Source organism: Camponotus floridanus, unplaced genomic scaffold (genome assembly GCF_003227725.1).
Source record: "Camponotus floridanus strain SB8 unplaced genomic scaffold, Cflo_v7.5 scaffold4, whole genome shotgun sequence".
NCBI lineage: Eukaryota > Metazoa > Arthropoda > Insecta > Hymenoptera > Formicidae > Camponotus > Camponotus floridanus.
Window position 1 is genome coordinate 1,892,318 of NW_020229547.1, and position 23,623 is coordinate 1,915,940.

The 23,623-nt window shown below is 30.7% G+C and overlaps 1 protein-coding gene across 5 annotated transcripts; it reads right to left on the bottom strand.

Annotated features, from left to right (window-relative positions):
- Positions 1–1,168: 1,168 nt before the first annotated feature.
- LOC105253014 (glycoprotein 3-alpha-L-fucosyltransferase A) lies at positions 1,169–22,581 on the bottom strand. Of its 5 annotated transcripts, XM_025411423.1 has the most exons (10): positions 22,563–22,581; positions 21,196–21,710; positions 21,053–21,095; positions 7,577–7,821; positions 6,664–6,753; positions 5,088–5,276; positions 4,398–4,622; positions 4,020–4,208; positions 3,044–3,279; positions 2,266–2,617 (listed from the first exon to the last, which is right to left on the bottom strand). In XM_025411423.1, exons 3-10 carry the CDS (start codon positions 21,093–21,095, stop codon positions 2,266–2,268), a joined length of 1,569 nt encoding a protein of 522 aa, XP_025267208.1. In that variant the 5' UTR covers positions 21,196–21,710; positions 22,563–22,581. The 5 variants fall into 5 exon arrangements, with proteins under 5 accessions (XP_011259050.1, XP_025267208.1, XP_011259052.1 ...); XM_011260748.3 differs by lacking the exon at positions 22,563–22,581 and having other exon boundaries at positions 1,169–2,617; positions 21,196–21,791; XM_011260750.3 differs by lacking the exons at positions 21,053–21,095; positions 22,563–22,581 and having other exon boundaries at positions 21,196–21,789.
- Positions 22,582–23,623: the final 1,042 nt, after the last annotated feature.

Here is a 23,623-nt window from a genome sequence, read left to right on the forward strand (position 1 = left end):
TGTTCATACATATTTTTCGCTCCGTTTTATTTTCAATGCCTCTGTCTTTTCTCTGAATCAAGGTCTATTTCATATATTTGAGCTACATTTGAGCTAGTGTTCAAAGCGGAAGTCGTTGTTTTTCGAATTGACACTAGCCACGGAGTGAACGTAATTACATTATGTGACGATGTCTCTCGCACAGGCCAGTTAATTTAAATTCAAGATTAATTTAATTTAAAGAAAAATATAGTATGGGAATTATTCAAACAGGTACTTTCGCTCTGTGTATAATACTATTACCATAAATTATTCGAAAATACTCTTCAAATGAGCTTCTTCTTGACTAGATTCTCCGTAAACTTCGAAAAACCTTCAATGAAATTACTTGTTAAATAATAAAATTCGTGTGCATTCGAGAATTTGTGGGAAAAACTTTTTAAATATTTCATAAGCTTATTATATGAACAATATTACTTATATCGATAAATGTATTACGTTTAAAAGCAAATGCATCTCGTGTTTCGCGAAATAAATAACATATATTCTTTCAATAAAAGTAGTAAATACGATTCTTAATTATACGCTAATTAACATTCTAATTGCATTCAAAAATTCATTCGATCTTCAAAAATTTCCCCATTACATTTCGTAGTCGTGTACATAGATATGAGCATGTTACGTGAAATATACGATTATTGTCGGAAAAGTAAGGTTCGCTAAAATTTTTCGCTAGAAACGTGATATAACTTGAATGCACATGAATTTTTTCTGCCACCTACAACATACAACGATAAAATTCTCTCGCAAAATTCTTACGAGAGGGAACAATAATATTAAATACTGAACAGTAATTATCGCTCTCTCTACAAAAAGCGACTACGAGCTTTCCCTCTTCGCGCGCAAAAAGCTCTCGAATTACTTTTTAATACTTTACAAAACCATCAGGGTTCACATACGAAAGTCACACACGAATCACGTAGCTACTTATATATTCTCTTTCAATTATCGAATTGCAATGTTTCATGTTTTAGACCTACCAATTGTTCTCCCAACTATAACTTTTATGATAAATTTGCGATTAATTTTTATTTAATAAAAGTTTTGCGGAAGATTCGCAAGCGTTTAAATTTTCATCAAATATTCATAATTAAATATTCATATAATTAAACCTAAATTAAAACTTTTATCGAAATAAAATCCAATCAAAATTAAATTTTTTGTATACGCGAGGCCTCATTTGTATTAGAGTTTTCTAGAGTTTTTCTTTTTTTTAGTAATTAACACCGAAGTTATCGCTGTCTGATGATTTAAATAACCACTCTGTTCCTTGTTACTTGGTCCTCTAGTAGATATAGTTGGGAGATTATTTGCAATGACTTTATGTAATTCTATATATATTAATTTATATATCTTCATCGTATATTTAATAGCAAACGTGATTCTAATTCTATAAGAAATTGCGTTATTTATCAGACAGCATTCAATATTAAATGCGTGGCGAGAATCGAGTCTCTCTAGAGAACAAATATCGCGCTTTATTCTTATATGTGCCACATAATTCTTCGTTATTTTTTAATAGGTTCCTCAAATTTTTACGAGCATCACAAATTTTTATCCTTATACAAATGTCGTCATGATATATAAAGCGGTAGCCTATCATGGCCATCTTCAATTATCTCTCGTGATTTTCGCTTCAGATTGTTCGAAAAACAAAAAAAACGGTATAGAAACATTATTTTGGAAGATTTGACAATTAGGCACGTAAATTGCCCTCTATGAGAAAGAAAGTCTACCCACAATGATTCATTTGCGAAAAGAATTTCTCTTCTTTGTCACTCTCGATAAGACCGAAAACTCACTTTGCATTTCGTTTCGCGTCGCCGAATCCTATGCCTCTCAAACGCTCCGAAAAACAGCCGAGTGGAAAAAGATTGCGTAATATCTCGCCGACGAAGAATCTTATTAATACCTTCTTCTTCGCAGGGTGACTAGAGTACTCGCGAGGAACGAGAATGCGCGAGGTCACGCATCGCCGAGATCTCGTCTTAGAACTGTGTAACTCTGTCCAACATTTGTCGTCGTTGTCGTCGTCGGGACCAAATTCGCTCTTAGAACCCACTCATTAGACGCGTTCTTGGATATCACTCAACTTTCTCGGCATCGTTCTATTTTGGAAGAATCGGAATCGTTTATAGAATATTGAGCAACGTGTCGGGCGGACACACGCACGGAACTCCCCATAGCCGCCGGAAGAGCCTCTTAATCGTATCCTCGGACTCCTCTTCAGGTGTTTCGCTGACTCTGCGAACGCGTGAACTCGTGCTCGCGCCACGAATTAGTCGTGCAAACACCCTCGCCTCGCCACCACTCGTTCACGTCCTTATAATACTTGGGCAGACGATCATCGTGCAACATGGCGCACACTCGACACCAGAAGTACGTGTTGATGAACTCGCCGGTGCCCTTCCAGCGAAAGTACGAGTTGTACAGATCGTCGTCGCGGTCCAATCGATGCAGGTACTCGGCGAGCTCCTTCGGCGACTCGAACTCGTCCACGTGGATATAAGAACGATACGGCGCGCTGCGGGCGTAATCTGTCGGATGGGCGCCCATCACGATGGGCAACACGTTGTGCCTGAAGGGAAAAAATAGACTCGTGATACAAATGATAATTTTTGCCGCGAAAGAAAAGAGAGCATCGTTTTTTTTTCCTTTGGAGCCATTGCGTGTCACTATATCGCGCATACCAGTCCCAAGCTCGTTTTCTCATCGGGGATCTTAATTAAAATCGCACGAGAATCGCACGTGTTTCTGTCTATTGATATGCGAGTAGGAGAGACTAGTAACGCGACTTGGCACGCAACCACCTTATTCGAGAAACACGCGACGCCGCAGAAGTTGGCAAAGGTTGCCGACATCTGGGTGAAATGATCGAGCATTTGCTCGGCCGACTTGCATTTACGGCTTGCGTTGAAATACTTCGCGCCTCTATCTATTTATCGAGGAGAGGAAGAGAGAGAGAGAGAGAGAGGGAAAGAGTAACAAACACAGCTGCACATACCCGAGCCCGTTGACGAAGAATTTTTCCGTGATATAGTCCTTGCAGTTGGAGTTCTCGAACGCGAGATAGAATTTGTAGTCCTCGTCAAGCATGTCGAAGCAGGTTTGCGACTGTGATCGCGGACAGCGTAGACTGCCGCATGCTCCATAAATGTCTACCTGGATGTATTTCGAGAGTTCCCTGGCATAATTCATGCGCTGATTTCGAGGATGGCAGTTGGAAACGAACCAGGCGACCTGATTAAACAGCAATGCAGAAAAGAACGAGTATATCACATGCAATAGTGTTTACCTCGTAAGAACGAGAATAACGCATACATAGTGTCTGCCAAGAAAATAGAGTATTGAAAATAGAGAAAAGTTTTCTATCAAACATTACTGTGCTCCTCTTTCATTCCTTTCACTTTTCAAGAGAATTTTAATTTAATGTTTGTTTAAAACTGAAACAATATTTCCATTTTCAGCGCAAAACTTATACAACTTTTACGTCGGTTTTAGAAAACAATTCTTTAATTTTTAATTTTCATCGTCATTTGGGGAAAAAATGTTTTCCAAAAAAAGGAAAAATAACACAATATTATCAAAGCTGCAATTATACGATAGAAAGACAATTTCTAATAAAATTTTTATTTTAAATTTTTAAAACGTTAGAGACCAAAAATAAAATAGTTGATTTTGATTTTTTTTTTTAGTAAAAGTTTTTAGTAAAAGTCTCGCTTCAATTCATAAACAAATAAAACTAAATGCAAATAAAAATTGCGCGCGTTTTGGCATTTCCATTTCTAAAAAAAATATAGTTATTTATATCAGTTATTTTTTACATGAATATAGAAGTATAAGCGGCAAGTGATTCTCGTTGTTTAATACGCTTATTCTACAAAAATACAAATATACGATATATTGCTTAGAAATAGTTTTGATTCTTAAGCTATTTATTAAATATTATTTACTAAGATTATCTTAATGGTTTGTTTTACCTTTTTCGTTTTGTTTGCCGCATAATTAAACGTCTGTGGAATCTGTGTAATACTGGAATCATAATATTGCCACCTTTCGTAAGGTGCTACTACATCGCTATCACGCCGATATGTGGCGGTCCAATTGATAAGGGCATTCTTGACACTTTGCGTGTGATAAGGACACTCTAAAAAATACAGCATCCATACCTGCCAAAAAAGTCGCATGATTTTCATTTGAAATAAAGAAAAGACTTAATTCTTTGATTTAGAAAAAATATATTCTTTACGAATAGATTCTTTTTATATGATTATGACTTTATGGCGGATCGATCATGACAGAGTGAAAGTGAGGTGATTTTTCCAAGTAGCAAGAATCGATTATTCCATCGCGGATACCTGGCTGTTAGATCTTCGTCCCACGTGCGTGACGTAATCCTTAAATAGAATGAGATCGGCACTGTCCGGATTGTCACGGACGATCGTGCAGGTATTCACTGGGCAGCGTTGCTGGAAGAAAATGTCAGGACCGACTTTGGCTTCGGCCATTCCATGAGGAATCATTATCTTCTTCAGCGGATGATCGCCGTTTGTTCTGTTGTAATCAGGCGGCACAAACATTAACTGCAAAAAATATTTACGACGTTAATATAACACAAAATCGTTTAATATATGTATATCAAGTGCACGCTTTTATATTTAGAAAAAATTTTGATGAAATGTTTATCAAAAGGTAAATCTTTTTATACACAGAAGGAATCACAGAAAATAAAATACCTAAATTATTTTAGTACCTAATATTTTTGTTGAATCATTCGATAACATAAAAAATTACTCGTGACAAGATTTAAATAAGGATTTCAAAATCATGTTATGATTAAACTCTTGATATCAGTTGATATCAATATGTGCGGAAGAAATTAAAATATAGTTGCATCTAAAAAATATTAATGATATGAAGAAAAAAATATTAATGACATGAGAAAAAAATCATCACGTTTAAATTTCAGAGAACCATTAAAATTTTTTTTTGGTATCCTTTTAAATTTAACAGGTATTTTCAGAAAATTAAATCTTATATTTACATACCTGATTCGTCACACGATCATCGTACGCATTTTCCTCTGGCCATAATTGAGCCAATCTTCGGCCAGTATTGCGAGCTTTCCTCGCCGGAAAAGGTCTTCTGGTTCCTCCTTTCATGTACCAAGGTCTTCGTGTTGGATCCGAGTCTATTGAGTTTTCGCCCAAACTGATACTTCCATTTATATTCGATACCTTTGAATGAAAAAGAAATATCTATATAAGAACAAATAATCTCTCTTTATATTGTATTGTGTTATTCTCTGCTACTACTAAAGAAACTACTACTGAACGACGCGCCATCATCTTTTGTTTTTAAACTGGAGTATTTTAGCAACAATATTGCAAAAATACTTTATAATGAATGTTAATAATGTGGAAATTATTGGATTTGGAAATTAGTGATTGATTTATACATTGTACTTTTTTATTATCTAATCTATCTAATTTTTATATCTAATCGCAATATTTAATCGCATGTAGCTTAATTGAAACTAATTCACGAATTTTTATATAATTCTTTTTCTACACGCATTCTATATTTTTGTCAATTTAATTCATTCGGATAAGTTTCAAATATATAATATTTCTTATATTACTTTCATCAGCAAACTAATAATAAAATTCATGCGATTAATTAAACGATGACTCTCTAAGTATATAATGCGTGCATAAATACAGCATAAAAGCATCTTTCATGTTGCATATGTATATTTTTAAAAGATGCCGCAGAAAATGACAAAAAATATTGAGGCAATTTTTTCGCACTTGATATGCGTGGATGATTAAAAAATAGATCCACATATCTAGCTGCAGGCAGCTAAACTATTAAGCAATACTAATGCTACTACATGAATTATTTGATGTGTTTCGATTGTCATTATTTCATGAGCATTATTATTTATATATATAAATATAATTATTTATACAACCTTTTAATATACTATTCAAATATTTATTACTTAATAAAATAAGCTTTAAATAAATCATTGGGATGTTCCAAATAATCTTTATCGGATCCTATATCTAATACATATCTAATAATTGCATCTAAAATATGCAAATTTTTTTGTTTATTTTAATGTTAAACATTTTTCCACTTAATTTATTCACTAAATTATAAAGAGATTATTATTCATATTTTATTCAGAACTTTACCGTCTCCTTACTATACACTTTGCGATAAATTATGATAAATGATGATATTAGCTATGAATGGCCAGACGAAAAAGAGGAAGCCACTAAGTTTGTAAAGAAAACGTACGCACTATATATCATAAGACGCAAGAGCAAGCGAGACGACACACGGAAAAAGTGATAACGTTAAACAAGATTTCTAAAGAACATGATTTATAATAGAACATTTTTATGTAGATTTAGATACACAATATATTAATAGAAAAATATCAAAGTTATCAAGTATTCAAGTATTCAAGTATTTTTACCTCTTGAAAATTTCTTTTGGATTGATACATAAAAATACGACAAATTCATCGGTAATTCATATCATTTTTTTTGAAATGTTTTTCCGTGCACTTGTCGTTTTGGGATTCATTAACGCGCTACAACTTAATGACTATACCTCGGACGGAAGTCTTTTCTTCACTCGCTCCCGAGTGCGTAATACTCGCATCGTCGGCTTCTTCGATTTCAAAGGCCAATCGGGTTTCATCTGCGAGCGAAATTCGTTTTTATTTCTTTATCAATGATTTAATATTTGTGCATAACCACTTGTGTCGCTTTATATTCATTTCTTTTTTTTTTTCGTTTATTTTGCGCGCGATAAAATAAATGAAATGTGGATCTGGAAATGTCTTATCTGGACTTGGTCACAAGATTAGAGAGATTTGATCTCAGGAAAAATTTATTTATTTTTATAATTGAACATCATACGATAAGTGAGAAATATATATTTTATATTTCATATATATATATATATATATATATATATATATATATATTTTTTTTTTTACGCAATTTTCTAATCAATATCAAATAATTAAACTGTTTGCTAGATAACAAATAAAAGATTATGAATATCTTGATGTCGCTAGTTAAATAAAGGGAATTTCAAAGAAATATAATCGACCAAACTAGCCAGAAATTGATTTATTAGTACGACGTTTCGATCATATGGTTGTGGTCCTTATCAAGTATACACGATGTAATAAAAAATTTTTTTATTACATCGTGTATACTTGATAAGGACCACAACCATATGGTCGAAACGTCGTACTAATAAATCAATTTCTGGCTAGTTTGGTCGATTATATTTCTTTGAAAAAACAAATAAAAGATTTAATAACTCACTTTTGACTTATCCTCCATCTCTATCGATATAATTATATCTCGCCATTGCGAGATAAATAGATAAACGAGCAAACTATAGCGCAGAATGATACACGTACATATCTCTTTCGCCTCAGAAATATACGATCAGATAATATAATGATTTTCGCATCATAGAATCGCGTACTTAATTAATTAGAACGTACCTTCGACAAGTCGCTGGCAGTTCGAACGGACTGCTGCGGCTGACCAGGAGGATGTGATCGTATGCTGTGCCATATCTCGTCCTGCAGTAAATTGAGTAGGACAAGCAGCGTACCCGTTAGACATAGCACGTACAAAAAGTATCTCTTTAGGGAGAAACGCGGCAGACCCATGCCGCCCGGTTTCCCTAGCTGAACGAGACCTTTATCTAGCCATGCGCCACTTTGCTTCACGACATTCGGCAACGCTATAATGACAGATAATAGAGAATGAATGAGAGGTCGATTGACACAATAAGTGCTGATTAACCGATTGACACGATGAATGCTAAAAGCAAGCACAATGATAAATTGGAAAGATGACATATTAAATATAGATGCTAATATGATACTCTCTTTACACAAACATAAAAAATTAAAATATCTCTCAAATTAATATATTTATTAATATGTACTATTAAATATATATAATAATAATTTAAATAATATATTAAATAATAAATTAAATATATATATATATATATATATATATATAATTTATTATTTAATAGTACATATTTAATAACATTATTAATAAATATATTAATTTAAAAGATATTTTAATTTATTTTATTTATTGAACATTTTAATTTTTATGTGCAAAAGAATGAAAAAAATATTGAAGAATATTGATTTTAACGCATTATATATAAAATATATGAATATTTAAACATATTTATTTAGAATAAAATGTATGGCGTGCACATAAATGTATAATAGTAGTATAGGAAGATAGCAATTTAGATTTTATTTTATTTTATAAGTTTTTTCAAATATTATTTTCGCAATATATTCTCTGTTTCAATTTCATGGGAATTTATTTATTCTACGTATATTTCTTGCAAATAGATTCTGAATTATGTCGTTTTCTCATATCACTTACTTTTTTACAAAATATAGCGTATATAATTAAATACATTATAATTTTCTAATTATATAGCATATATAATTTAACTTTAAAAGAAATCTATCCGAATAGTGCAATTTATCATGAAAAATTAAATAATAATTATTAATTAAATATAACTATTTTATCACAATATAATATGAGCATTATGCAGTATTTTACCTAAATTATAATAGAATGTCAGAAATTATATGTAAGACTTTGAAAGTTTAAATCTTACTAGAAAATAATGAACGTATTTCATTGATGAACGTACTAATTGTTGAATTGTTGAATCGAAATAATTCATATTAAAATATCAAAACAGTAGATAAATTTTAAATTATATAAAAAAGAGTTGATTCTTCTAACTTTTTCGAACGTATAACATAATTTATTTATGTATCTTCACGCACAACTTTACATATTGTATGCATGATACGTTATCCCAAACCACTACAGAAAATTTGATAAGATTGTCTAACCTTGTAATAATTTCCGCAGCACTGCTCTCCAAACATTTCATTTACATAATTAACGTAATACTTATCACTTTTAAAGCCTGTTATACTGAAATAATTCATTATTATATTATTCTCGGATAATTCAGTACTCTACTATCTTTAGATATATTGTACTTTTAAACTCGTTTGGCTCTGATGTTCATTAGTAGAAATAAGAAATTAAACATTATAATTTTCTAATTACAATTCTTGTTTTGATTTAATGTTGAAATATCAGCGGATTTCGAATAAAAAATAAAGTGAATTTATTATATCTAATTGGATGATTCCAGAATTGAGAAAAAGATACCGTAAGAGACACGATCCATGAATTGCACGTGACGCGGAAACGTCCTTGCGATCTATCGATATAATTCGCTCTCGTATTCATTCATTATGTAGAAGAATTATATATTTGAAACTGATATTAAATTAATTATATCGTGAAATATCGTTTTAACTGGGACGTTGCATATCGTATAATCGATGTGACACACAAGCATTGATTTAAATTTTAATCAATAATGCATGTATCTATATTGAACAAAATATTTGCGTGAGTAATCTGACATTTACATTGTATCAATTTTGTCATATGGAATTAATCAAAGTTACATACATCACACAATGGGTATTAATACTCAATTATTAGATATTAATATAGAATTTTACAGATTGCAGCGTATTATATGTAATTGTAGTGATACAATTATTATATTATGTAGTATTTTTCCCTAAACTTAATTTATATAATGTCGGAACTTATAATAGGTATTTTTTCTCCGTAAACACTTATATTAATAAAACACAATTTTATCTAATTGTCATCAAACACATTATTCTTTGATATACAAATATCGATTACATCAAGTTAATCATGATATTTAGTATTATATTTCATGATATGAAGTATTAGCTATTTAATGCAATGTTTGCAGACATTATTTTCTTCTGAGGAAATCATTATCACTTTGTGAAAATATCTTATCTCTTTTTCACATAACGATTACAACCACTATGAATCATGCGTTACAATTGATGTTTCAATCTTATCATTATCACTTATATACATATTCCTTTTTATCTAATAATTCTCTCTTTTTCTTCCATTTTCTTCTCATCTTTCAGCTGATACGATACGGAAGATTCACTGATGCGATTCACATACTTAGCAATACTTTTTTTACGACTGGTCTTTTACATTCATCTAAATTTATTTAACGGTCCATTGGCGGTTACGTAAATGTTAAAAGTTACAGCGATATATCTCTATATGTATCTCGCGTTTAAATTTATACTCGCACAGACACGGAATATATATGTCAGATACGCATAACAATATATGCTTGCACATTTGCACTCGCGTACGTTTGCGCGCGACAGTCGCGGGACGTGAAATGTTTCGGAAAATGAAGCATCCTAGGAAATGCTCTTCGCGGACTCTCGCCCACACCCGTTCGCTCGATAGTGAACGAATCATCCTGCCGGCTGCTCGTGAAAAGGTGAACGATGGATTCGCCGCGTTGCGACACGCTTTCATAGCTCTATCTTTGAACTACACGATAAAGTTCACCAGTACAGCGACCGCTACACGTGTATACCCAACATGAGTGAAAAGTTTTCGTTTATCTAGTTTTAGTTTCTCTCTGCAGTGCATCATATATATAGTCTCTCATATTTTAAACACGTAAAAAATTTTATTGTAGTCTCCCATATTTTACCTTCTTCAAACATGCTATCCATACTTTTTTCTTCGTGTGTCAGTGCCCATATCTATATTTTTTGTCAAAGTAAAAAACTTATTTATCGATTCCCTAAATTCTTATCCTAAATTCATAAGGAATTTATTTCAAAATGATTTAACGAGAAATGATTTTTTTAAGAAGAACTATTTCGAAAATATTATTCTTGTAATAAATTGATATTCATATGATAAGAAGCATCATTCGTATTAATTACAATAATATTGATTAATTATTAATTAAAATAATATTAATTAAAAATATTAATTAAATAATATTAATTAAAATAATATATTAATAAAATGCTAATGTATAAATAAGTCTTTACAAGAAATCGATAATTAACTGGATGTTCCCGATTTCATAAAGAGAATTCAACTTCGCCGAATTGAAAACGTAAATAATGCAAACTTTTACTCTTCTCGTCCCATTGGAAACTGTATTTTATCACATTAACTTGCTCGCCTTCGCCAACTAAATTGCGTTCGCAATCTAGGTTTTAAATATTAACATCGCACTCTAACTCGCGAAAGTTGATCAATGTTGATCAACCCTGAATCAACATCCGAAAATATGCTTAATATGCATTTCGGGAATTATCTAAAGAACTTTATCTGCAAAATTTTTTCAATCGCGATTTCCTTTTACGAAATCTTTCCTTAGTTGGTATGTTCGTTCAATTTCCCGTTCAAACTTTGTGTTAACGAAATATAGATAATTTAAAGTAAAGCATCATCTCTCTTTACGCAAAGATTCCATGTATCCACAGATATCTGGATTTCTCCGGTTACGTTCTTTTCACACACTGGTGTTAAATTCTGTGCTCACCCGCGCTAATATTGTCGCATACCTATGCACAAGCGAACGAGTCGAATACTGGTCATCGGCGAACTGTCTTGTTATATCGCTATCTTATCGCTTGTTTTTAGCAGGTCATGCATATGTTCCATATAAGAAGAGATGCAAAGTATTCATTATCTTTAATATCTTATTATAATTTATTTTAATATCTTATTATGCAGATTTTCTCTTTTCCAAGATTGCATTGCGCTCTTCAAGATCGAATTGTTAATCTGAAAACCCCCGAACCACCTAAGTAACAGTATCAATTTTGTCTTGTCTATCTTATCGCGTTGCTTGTTAATAATAGCATTTTGCGTGTCGTTGTTTCTTTTTTTATAGCATCGAGGTCAAAATGACCAATATCGCGATAAATTTTGCGCGTTATACACGCGAACCGCGCGTAACAATTTTTGAACGTCATACATTTGTCATTTTGATCAATCGAAATTTTTCCATCACTAATTCATTATGCAATTTCGACTTTCTTATCGATATTCTAATATTAATCGATGCAATCGTGGTTCGTCGACAAACTATGCATCACGCAGGATGAATTAAAAACATTCCGTTCGCGCTTGATCGATAATTGAAAATATATTTTACTGTCATATATATTCATACTTTGGCGATTACACGAGCGATGATGCATCCTCTGCGAATTTAATCTCGACGATTACGTCGAAATCAGAACCAACTCGGCGAAACCAACAATATTGAAAGTTTGCTAAACGACACAATACGTTATCAACTTTTTCATAATGTAACAGTTGCGATAAATTTATACCCAGGAATCGTTCGCGGACACGCTCGTTGACACTGAAAGTATTTTACTTTATAATTTTCTTACGTCAGACTGTTTCCGGGAAAGGGGTTTATTAGATGTTAATGATATTAGATATCAATGCATCACTAAAATGTCGTTTCATACCAAACAACGTAAATCGAGATTGAATGATAAGCGCTATTTCGTTCTCCGTTTATATTTAGCATCGCCCGAGTTATTTCTGTGAGAAAACTTCAGAATTTTTGATGGGCGCATGTAATGTAAAATCAATCGATTTAAATCGAATATACATATACGGCAAATTGACGCTGCAATCTCTTTCTATTGGATTAACTCGGATATTTTATTCAAATGCCCGGAAGGGGCAATGTTGAACGGAAGATTACATATATTAAAGCGATGACATTTTGATAATCACACTAGTATTCGGCGATAATGGGTACCTAAGTATATATTACTTAAATACACAAAATGCAATCGTTATGCGACTTTTTTCCATACATGTAATAATAGCGTAGGCTGATAAATTCTAATAATAAAACTTTGTAAAATAAAATTTTACATCGTAACACTGTGTAGCCTGATGTAAAGCTTTGACGTATTTTTGACGGTGACGATAAAAGTCTTGGACTTTAAGATCTACTGAAACGTGAGCGCTTTGACTTCTCATTAATTCAGCTTGAATCGGTTCGATGTAATGAAAATCGAAAGCGATCGAGCGTTATTTCATAAAAATCTTCTCTCCACGCGATTTTTATGATTTTCACATTTTTCTCTACGAGGAAAATCTCTGCGAAAAAATTTAATCAACAAATTTAAAACGCAACACGTAACACATAATCCGTATTACACGTGTACGATTGCAATTTAGCCTTGTCGGATAAATTACGTGACAATTTCGATTTATTCAAATTGTGCTAATGAACAAAACAAACAATGTTTTGATTAACGTAATAAATATATTTCAGTTTTCTTCCTCCTTTATTCATACGTATTTGATAACTAAAATGATTATATCAATTACATAAAACAAGATTTATCTTCAACTACTGCCTACGTAATTTATTGTATTTTATTTAATACGAGCAATTTGCATTTATTTATTATTCAGCGTATTCATCAGAAAAATATTTAGCACCATAGGAATGATATTATAGATAATTATATTTTGCTTATTTCGTATGTTATTTTCCTTCATTCATACTGATTCTTTATTGAGTATTATCCTCCTCTTGTAACATTCTTCCACAATTTTCTATTGTCTCGCGTAACTGTTATGCTTCCGCTATACAATGAATAAAAGATGAGCTTATTAAGTATAATATTATATGTTGATCGAGGCATATTGATCTACGATCGAACGCCCTCATAAATCGATTCAGCATATATATGAGTTTTTATCGAACATTCTTATATCTCACAAATTTGATAATCCCTCACATCATTTTCTTTTATTTCATCTGTACCGCTTTTTTTTGCGATTCCGACATCGAGGACACAAACACAGATTTCAATTACACTTCAATGCAGGTACATGGTCGAAGGAGAAGATTCATCAGCTATATAAGCCGCGAGCAAATGTAACTCGTCTCTAAGTGTCGTCAAAAGCCTTAAATCAGGATGCGGGCCGACAACGATAACATAATAGTAACGAAATCATTTGTCTGATATATACTCGCATGAGAAATTTCACTATTTTCTAGTTTCACCAAACGCTAACGTGTTTCGTTTCCAATAAAAAGCGATAAAATGCTAAGCCTGTTCACAGCAAGTAATTTACATTTCTAAAAAATAAACCATCTATTAGTGTGCATATTTATTTTACGTGATATGGCAAAAAGCAATTTTTATCACATACATATATACATGCATAAATAAAATATTTTAAAAGATTGTTATGCATAAAAGATTGTTACAGATAATTTTTAATCAATTGAAACGTAGTAGAATTAAATCAAATAAATCAAATAAATTAATTAATAAAAAATATATTGTCAGGAGAAGAAATAACTGTGATTAAAAATCGCACTTATTTATTTTGCATAATGCATATGTCGATTACTATCAAACACTGTGATACGATCTCAAAATTTTACTATCTATTTATATGAGCTATAACTAACAGCCAGTGGACGAACTTATCGAGTAGTCACGTAATAATATAATATGTGGGCGTTGCATTATCTTACATGTAATTGTTGACTGGTAAGATAAAAACTGCTCTATGAAGTCTTGTCGTCGTTATAAAAAACACTCGGCGTGTCGCACGAAAAGAAAATATTCATCTATATAATTTCTTTTTTTTATTATACTCTTGCATAGTTTATAAAAACAAAAGAAGAAAAAAAAATATGCGGGATTGTTGTCAATAAACGTAAATAAATATTGTTCCTTTGCTTTGTTCTACCCGTTATTTGAGTGAAAACGCAAAATTGCTGTCTAGTCGTTATGCTACACGCACGTGCATTGTCATCCGCATCCGATGAAAATTCACGCATAGTAAATGTAACGGTCCGACATCACATAATCGCATTGACACATTTCTACACTGTGTCGCGAATTAAATGCTGAACTTGCTCCGGATCAACGACAGTGACGAGGAATTCGGATATTTATTCTATTCATTTAATCTCTCGTTTTCTCTTTCGGTCTCCGCTCTAAGAATAATCAGTAGTAACAATTAATTGACACTAATAAAAATTATAAATAAACTCTCGTTGACTCTGTTAATATTGTCATACTGTATAATGCATGCGGGTAATAAATCTACAATAGTCGTAATTCACGATAGCTGTCAACACAGATGAGTACTGATGTACGGTTATTTAAATCACTACGGAATAGTTTTATTACGTTTGTTAATGATGACGTATGCAAATTTACGATAGATTGCAATATCGTAAATCTCGCGATTTAAATTTGGCGATTTAAAAATGGTTTCTTCTTCTATTCTCGCATCTCTTTACAAGCTCTTTATTGTTCTAATTTATTGTTCTTTTTACATTGCATTTATTTCTATAATTGTATTTCTCTCTCGTTTTTTAATACTCTTTTTTCATATGAAGTTTTATTTTAAATAAAATCAACACATTATACAATAATCAATATATTTTGTTTAAAATAAAATTAAATACAACCTTTATTTCACACTAAATAACTCCAATCTATTTCGAATAGTTCAACTATGATTCAGATCGTTGGCATACCATATATAATTGTCGCGATCGTGAGATAACCCAGTTCAGCAACCGTGTAGAGAATTCAGTTATTATATCATTCCCGGATGACCGCTACAAAGAGATTTGGTGCTCGGATAAAGGAAGCCGAGGCTTTTTTTGTCCCTTTTTTTACACGGTGACTCGATCCGATTAATCAGCCGTGAATTTAATTCCATAACTCTTTAGAAATTTTCATATATTGCTAAAGGTATATATTCTTCTTGCGCTTTTTTTTAAATTGACAATCAATATTTTTTTTTTATAATCAGACATAAAGCGATGATAGATTGAGAAAATATATAGGATGATTCATTATTGATGATATAAGAAGACTATAAAAAATCGATAATATGCAGTATAATTTTTTTATATGAGACTTTACTCTCAAGAACTGTGACTTAAAAGTTAGAAAAAAAAATTATTACAACATTAACTATACCTTTTCAAATTTGAATGATTTTTACGTAATTTTATATTTCCAAATTCGATACGCATATTAGAATTATAACTATTTTTCCAAAAAAATATAACATTTTATTAAATAAATAAAAATTTATTAAATAAATAAAAATGGCTTCTATATTTTATGCATAATTTTTCTTTAAAATAATTTAAATCTTATATTGCTAAATACATAGAATGTTGCACTTTTTATGCACTATTATATATTATATATTATATATTATAGCCGCTATTATATGCGAGAATTTTTCAAATAATGTATGATTGACAAAAATTGTTCAAACTTAAGAATATATGTTTTTTATAACTATATATCTCGTCACTATATCTTAAGTTTTTTCCTACATAGTTCGAATATAATTCTCAGCAATCATGAATTTGTTTGAATGTGATGTGGCTGCGGCTGATGTGATTGTGGCTTATTTCTAGTATATAATTGATGTTCTAGAAACTAGAATCTATTTTTAGACTATCTTTTGAAGAAGTGAGAGAAAGAGAGGAAAAAAGAAAAAAGAGATACTAAGTACGAGGAAGAGAGCGAAAGAAACCATGCCAAAAACTGTATAAGAACGGATTAGTGTACTAATTTCAGTACATCTGTCCAATTTCAACAAATCATTGAAAAAGCCATTGGCCAATAAGTCGATCCTCTTTAAATTCTTAATTGCGATCAATTGCGATTCTTTACAAATATGGCAATAATAACGATTTTTCCTCAACTAAATTAATATTTGTATAATTCTACCATAATTTCATTATTTCTTTAGACAGTTTTATTTATGCATAGTACTCTCTAAAAGTGAATCAGTATATTATCACTGAGAAACAATATAGTCACTGATTACAAGCAATTATAAGTACAGCACTGTAAATCAGTGATAATATACTGATTCACTTTTAGAGAGTAGCGTTATGGTAAAAAAATAAGGAATAGATTGTACAATATTTTTGTTAAATGATATTATATCTGTTAAACCAAAAGTAGACTTATTCGCGTAGCAAAAAAATATTAAAGTATATTTATGACGTTAAAAAATCAATTCGAAAAAGTCAATAAATATTCTCTGAAATTTTACAGTAGATTCTGTAAGATATATTTAATTCCTTTTTTTAACTTTAAACATTTTTTAAATAATATATTTTTACCTCTTATATTTTTATACATCTAGAAACATATTTTTCAAATTTATCTTTGTTTAGGAATTGTGCAACAAGCGAAATTAATATTGGTTAAATTATTGTATGTAATAGAGACTCGTAATAAGCTTCAATTAAAATACCAAGCTATTTCACACGAGCTCTATTAAATAATTTTTAGTGATCAACGCATGTTGATATTAGAATATATACGGATCTTGACAATTTTTATATATATTATGAAGAGTGAATTTTTATATCACAAGTTATTTGTAGTTTAAATCGAATGTTATTTCACAGAATTAAAAAAAGGGCGCGACATTGAGATTATTTTGCATGGAAAAGATATACGGGATGAAATTTTAAAAAAATGAGATTTAATTATATTTCTGACATATCTCAGAAGACATTCATGTTGATTTAAAGTACAAATAAAACTCGGAATTTTTTTCTACATAATGTATTTCAAAATTATGACAATCTGTAATGTGCAAATATTCAACATATTATTTTAAATAAATTTGAATCCGATATTAAATTTTTAATTATTATAAATAAATATACAATCTAAAGTTATGACACTAAATGCAATATCAAATGTATACAATTAATCCAAATCGCAAATTGTAAAAAAAATGATACAATTAACGTTATTTATTAACTTTTGATTGTTATATTAAAAATTGAAATCAATAAATAAATGCACATTAAATTAGGAGAAATAATAATATCAGATAGTTTCTCTTCAATATCTAAATATAAATATATATTATATATATGCGTATAAAAGTAAAATATTAAACATTCAAAAGCGTGAAGTATTTTGTATTCCTTTTAAGAATACATTATTTCTTACGTTGATTCTATCTTGTACAGCCATGTGCTTGCGTCAAATGTTGATATAAATCAATATCGATTCATTACGCGAAAATCGACACAAATGAAATGACGCACAGATTAATTTAGAATACTTGTGGGAAATATTCGGAATAATTGGAAATGGTTATATTCTCGATCGGCATTGCGGACGCTTACTGATTGCAGTACAATTTGGGAATATTCTGGTTATCCTCAAATTTGCTCCTCAATTTCTTGGTCTCTTGTGTTCCAATGAATTAACCTTTGACCGTCCTGTCTGATGATTTAAGTGAGTCTCGCGTGCTATTCGCAAATTGTTTGTCGATGCAGTGATGCTGCCAAACGTTAATTTGACACGAACTTTATGAGAAAGAATGTATATCAATATTTTTATATTATATATTTGCCTTTTTCACAATTTAAAATTTTTACTATAAATTAATAAAAACTTAACAAATTATTTTAGAAACAAAATACTATAAAAACATTTTACAAATGTATTTAAAAAAATCTGTGCATCATTAGCGGAAGAAATTTAGTTAACAAAATTGAAATACGTATCTAAGAATACGCATATCTATGAAATGATTCTTATGAATAACAGATTGATAATAATTTGTGCAGCTATTTTGAAAAATTAAATTAAAAATGATCAAATTCGGAGAAATATCGAAATTCTTTTTTAACTCCTTATGTTTCTTGAAAATATTTTTTTAGAAGAACGTGATTGAATATATACGAAAAATATGGTTGCGGATAAAACATTATGTCTACACAATATTCATTCAAGACTTCATCTTATATTCCCCTTGGCTTTTTGTGAAAATTGCTGTTTTTGTAGCAACGACGAGTTTGCTTGAAAATTCGCGAATAAATTGTACCAGTGCTACCTGCCTTTATCAAGGTACAGTCACAAAGTGGACTATACCAGCATGAATCAACCTTCACGCCCACACACCCCCCAATTTTCTCCCCTCTGTATTGTACTTCCACAGTGTAGCAACCACACGCCAGACCTTACCGCCTTCCGTATCGAATCACCACGACAAACACGCCAAAGTATTCGAGTCGAACCAACATATACGTATATGCCTCTGATAAATGTATTATATAAGTGTCTACTCGGTCTACAGCACGCGATCGTAAGCATTGAACTTCTTGCAGCAAAACGTCAATGTTTTTCTGGTACTCTCATCGCGCGTTTGCGTGTCTCACTCATCCCTCGATCAGATGCGCAAAGATGCAGATTAAGCTGGGCACACAATTGCATTTGTTACTTTTCAAGAAATACTTCTTTTTGTATCTCTTCTTATTTTTTGCACTTTCCTATATTATATTTATATCAATTTTTAAGACGCTTTTTAAATTTAAAGTCAAATTTTATTTCCAGCTTTGCCTTCGACTCGCAGGCTGAAAATGCAGAAGGATGTAAGTGTGTGACACATCTTACTTATTCATATATTTCCTTATCCATTACATTTTTTTTCCTTTACTTTGTACTTTTTTCTCTCTCATATATCAGTAAATATAACTTTTCCTTCTCTTTGTGCTCATTGTGATTGTTTTTTAAAAACTCATATGAAACTTTATCTTAAGATAAAATTGATTAATCGATATTAATCGATAAATCAAACTCTTTTCGCTCATATCGTTTTGCAATTTATACATTTTCAATCTATACTTGAGCAGCTATTTCCCAATCTATTGAAAATATCAATAATAAAATGTTAATGCATTTGCAATTCTAGAAATGCAGCTCGATGCCTGTTGAGAAAGTTTACGATGACGTTATAGCCCTCGCGACTTCTTGACAGCGCGTCGAGTTGCGAAATAAAGAAATACTGTCCGAGGGTATAAGCATGATCGAGAAAGACTTTACGACAACATAAAGAAAACTACGAAATATAAGCGGAACTATTTCCTTAACTATGAGAGGCCATCAGCGACAAACTCGTAACACTTCTCGTAAAATTATCGCGAAATGATTCATTCGCATCGCAAAATTCACAAAATTGATTTTCAAGTGGAAAAACGAAGATTCTGAGTGAGAATAAATTAGAAAATTGGATAAAACTGTGTTTTAATTAATTGAAATAATAATTATGAAGAGGCTTATAAAAATAGTGATAATTAATTATTTTTTTCTTTTTTTATATAACAAAAATTTAGAAATATAAAATATTTTATTGCTCGGATAAATGATTATCCGAGCAATAAAATATTTTATATTTCTCAATTTTTGTTATATAAATTGAATTGTAGACAATGTAATAATTTGTTGTAACTTTATAAATTTATAAAAAATATTTATAAACTTATAAAATTATAAAATATTAAATATATATGATTCACACACAGCTGTTATAAATTATTAGAAAGAAAATATGTCTATCGACTTTCTCCGTATATCACAAATTAAATTTATTTCAAATTTATTACAAATTTGTATCATCATTCTTATCAGCATTATTCTAAATTTCATAATATATCGTGCTGAAATACCGTGATGTTTGCAGTTTTCGACAAACGTATTAGTATTTATGTATTTATGTATATACAACTATATATATATATATATATATATATATATATATATACAAAATTTATTTATGTATTTTTGTATGTATTCTCTACGTAAAATTCGATATAAACAGAACGCAACAAAACACATTTCAAACAATTTCCAAAATATTGTCAACTTATATGAAGTTTTTGTTAATATAAGATTAGTTTAAAAGCAATTGAAAGATTTATTTATTTATTGCATCATCGATCAAATTTGTTTAATCAATTTTCAATAATCTCTAACTTTGCAATCAACTCTTTCTTTGAATTTTCTTCAAAAAAAGGATAGACTTGAAAGCAAAAGTTTATTGTCACTCACATTTGACAGATATACCCATAATGCGTGATAGATTTTCAAAAAAATCTTCATAATAATTAAATTTTTGGTGACTGTGCAATATAAAATATGATAGGGATTGCTAAAAATGTGTCTGATACGTACGCAGATCCGCATTTGGCCACGCATAGAGAATCGTCTCATCCATCTTAACATTGGAGGAGTACGAAAAAAACCACCATTAGAAAGCAATTCTTATTGATAAGGCGTCCCTTTGAAACAGCTCCCTTTCAAAAAGCAGAACTCACCAAATCGCCACGTGGCTGACCGCGAAGCCCTAGCAGGAATTCGCAGCCCTACGGACGGATGCACCCAGGTGATACACTCGTCTTCGGTCACATGTCAAAGCCCTTCGGCCAAGTCGTATGCAAGGGGATGCGCGGACTTGTTCATCCCCGCGATATCGTGCAGGTCACGCGTTGTTGTAGACGGCCGGCCCAACCCGTCGCTTCTGCCGTTTTGGTGGTGGTCCCCTCGTCCTCCTCTTCCTCTTCCTCCTTCTCCTTCTTCGCCTCCCTCCGCGCTTGGTTCGCCTATCGCCCCTTCTCTCTTTCGCAAACGAGGTCCTCCCTCTACTCCACTTCGACTTCCATCAGGTCGCTACCAGGACCCTTACCCGTTATACGTGACACGAGGGGGGTAAAATCCATAAGATGCGCGTCTGCGCCCTCGTGCTTACTCTCTCTTGCGCTACTCGTGAATATAAGCGCCCTTCAACCGAAATGTATCGAACTATCCCTCGCATAGGGCTCTGATTGTACAACTGAAGAGAGTAACATGAAGATATAGCTTGATTACCCTTAGTTGAGAATTTATAAAATAACGGATTGTGTGCACGTGTATCTCTACATGTGCGAGTATATTATTATTACATGTGTAATGAAAAATCATAAATTATCTATCAATTTAAATATTTTATCAAAATTACTATTCGAAAGCTAAATAGCTAGATAAATAGATAAATAGATGGATAGATACATAGATAAATAGATGGACAGATAGATAGATAGACAGATAGATAGATAGATAGATAGATAGATAGATAGATAGATAGATAGATAGAAAAATAAATAGATAAATAGACAGATATATGAATAGATAAAGAGAACATAAAAAAAATATTTTTATTAATTGCGAATTAGAAAGATTTTATAATGAAACAAATATATATATATATCCCAGTAAGCAAAAAATTATTACCACAACGTTATTATAATGATATTTACTAACATAGTAATGTTGTCAAGTATGTAGTTTTTAACATTGTATGCAATATCATTATGAACAAACTTTGACACCGATTTAGAGGTTTCGATAATATTGAAATAATATTTTCTATGTCGTTACAAGCAATATTGTATATTAATGTTGTTTTAACATTCTTACAAGCAATATTGTATATTAATGTTGTTTTAACATTCTGATAATGTGTTTCTTATAAAATTAAATCAATAATAAAATAACATTAGTATCAACATCTACATAACTTAATATTAATATCACAATAATATTAATTCTAACATTAATTTAAGACTTTTAGAACTTTCATTGAAAAATCTGAGAACGAATATTTAGACATATCTCTAAAAATAACTTATAAGATATTATAACACACTGGAAGAAACACTTTCCTCTTCTTTCGTGCAGCACTATAACTCGCAAAAGCACTGTAACTTACTTATATGCGAGATCGTGTAAAAGCACGTGGCACGCTGACAGCCGGCACAAGTGTTCCGAAGTCAAAGAACAAAAGAATAAATAACGCATACGCAATAGAGTGTATACTATATTATTTATTCTTTTGTTATGCATTATTTATTCTTTTGTTCTTTGACTTCGGAACACTTGTGCCGGCTGCCAGCGTGCCACGTGCTCTTACACGATCTCGCATAATTACCGAAACCTCTAAATCGGTTAAAGTTTGTTCATAATGATGTTGCATACAGTTAAAAACTACATACTTGACAACATTATTATGTTAGTGAATATCATTATAATAATGTTGTGGTAATAATTTTTTGCTTACTGGGATATATATATATATATATATATATATATATATATATATATATATATATTAGAAGTAATATTGCAATAAAAATGGTGCTGTTACATAAAATATTATGATATAATTTTACATAATATAACAATTGAAAATTATGAAAAAATTAATTTAAAAAAAATAATTTCTTCTTGTATCTATTTCTTGTTAAAATTGAAAAAAAAACAAGGAAATAAAACTTTGAAATTTTGAAAAATTTGGAACAAAATTCAAACTTTAGTATTATCTACTGCTTGAAATAATAATATTCAAAAATATTTTCTTTTTTAAATAAAATTGTGAAATATAATAAAAAAATTTAAATCGTAATTAAAGTCGCAGTTCCTAATAATATATTTTTATATAATTTTTAAAATATACAATAATATATTTTTATAGTAATACATTTTTTTCTCGTCTATAGAATTAGATATGTATAACATATTATTATTAAATCACGAAGAGCGATAGATATAGTAGTCTTATTTTATCTTTAATTTATATATAATTCGAATGTAATATCGCAAATCTTTACAAAAAACATTAATCTGAATTATTTAGATATAAGTAGTTATCTTTTATTAATTATTCATTTTAGTAGTAGTCAGTTTAGTAGTTATCTTTTATTAATTATT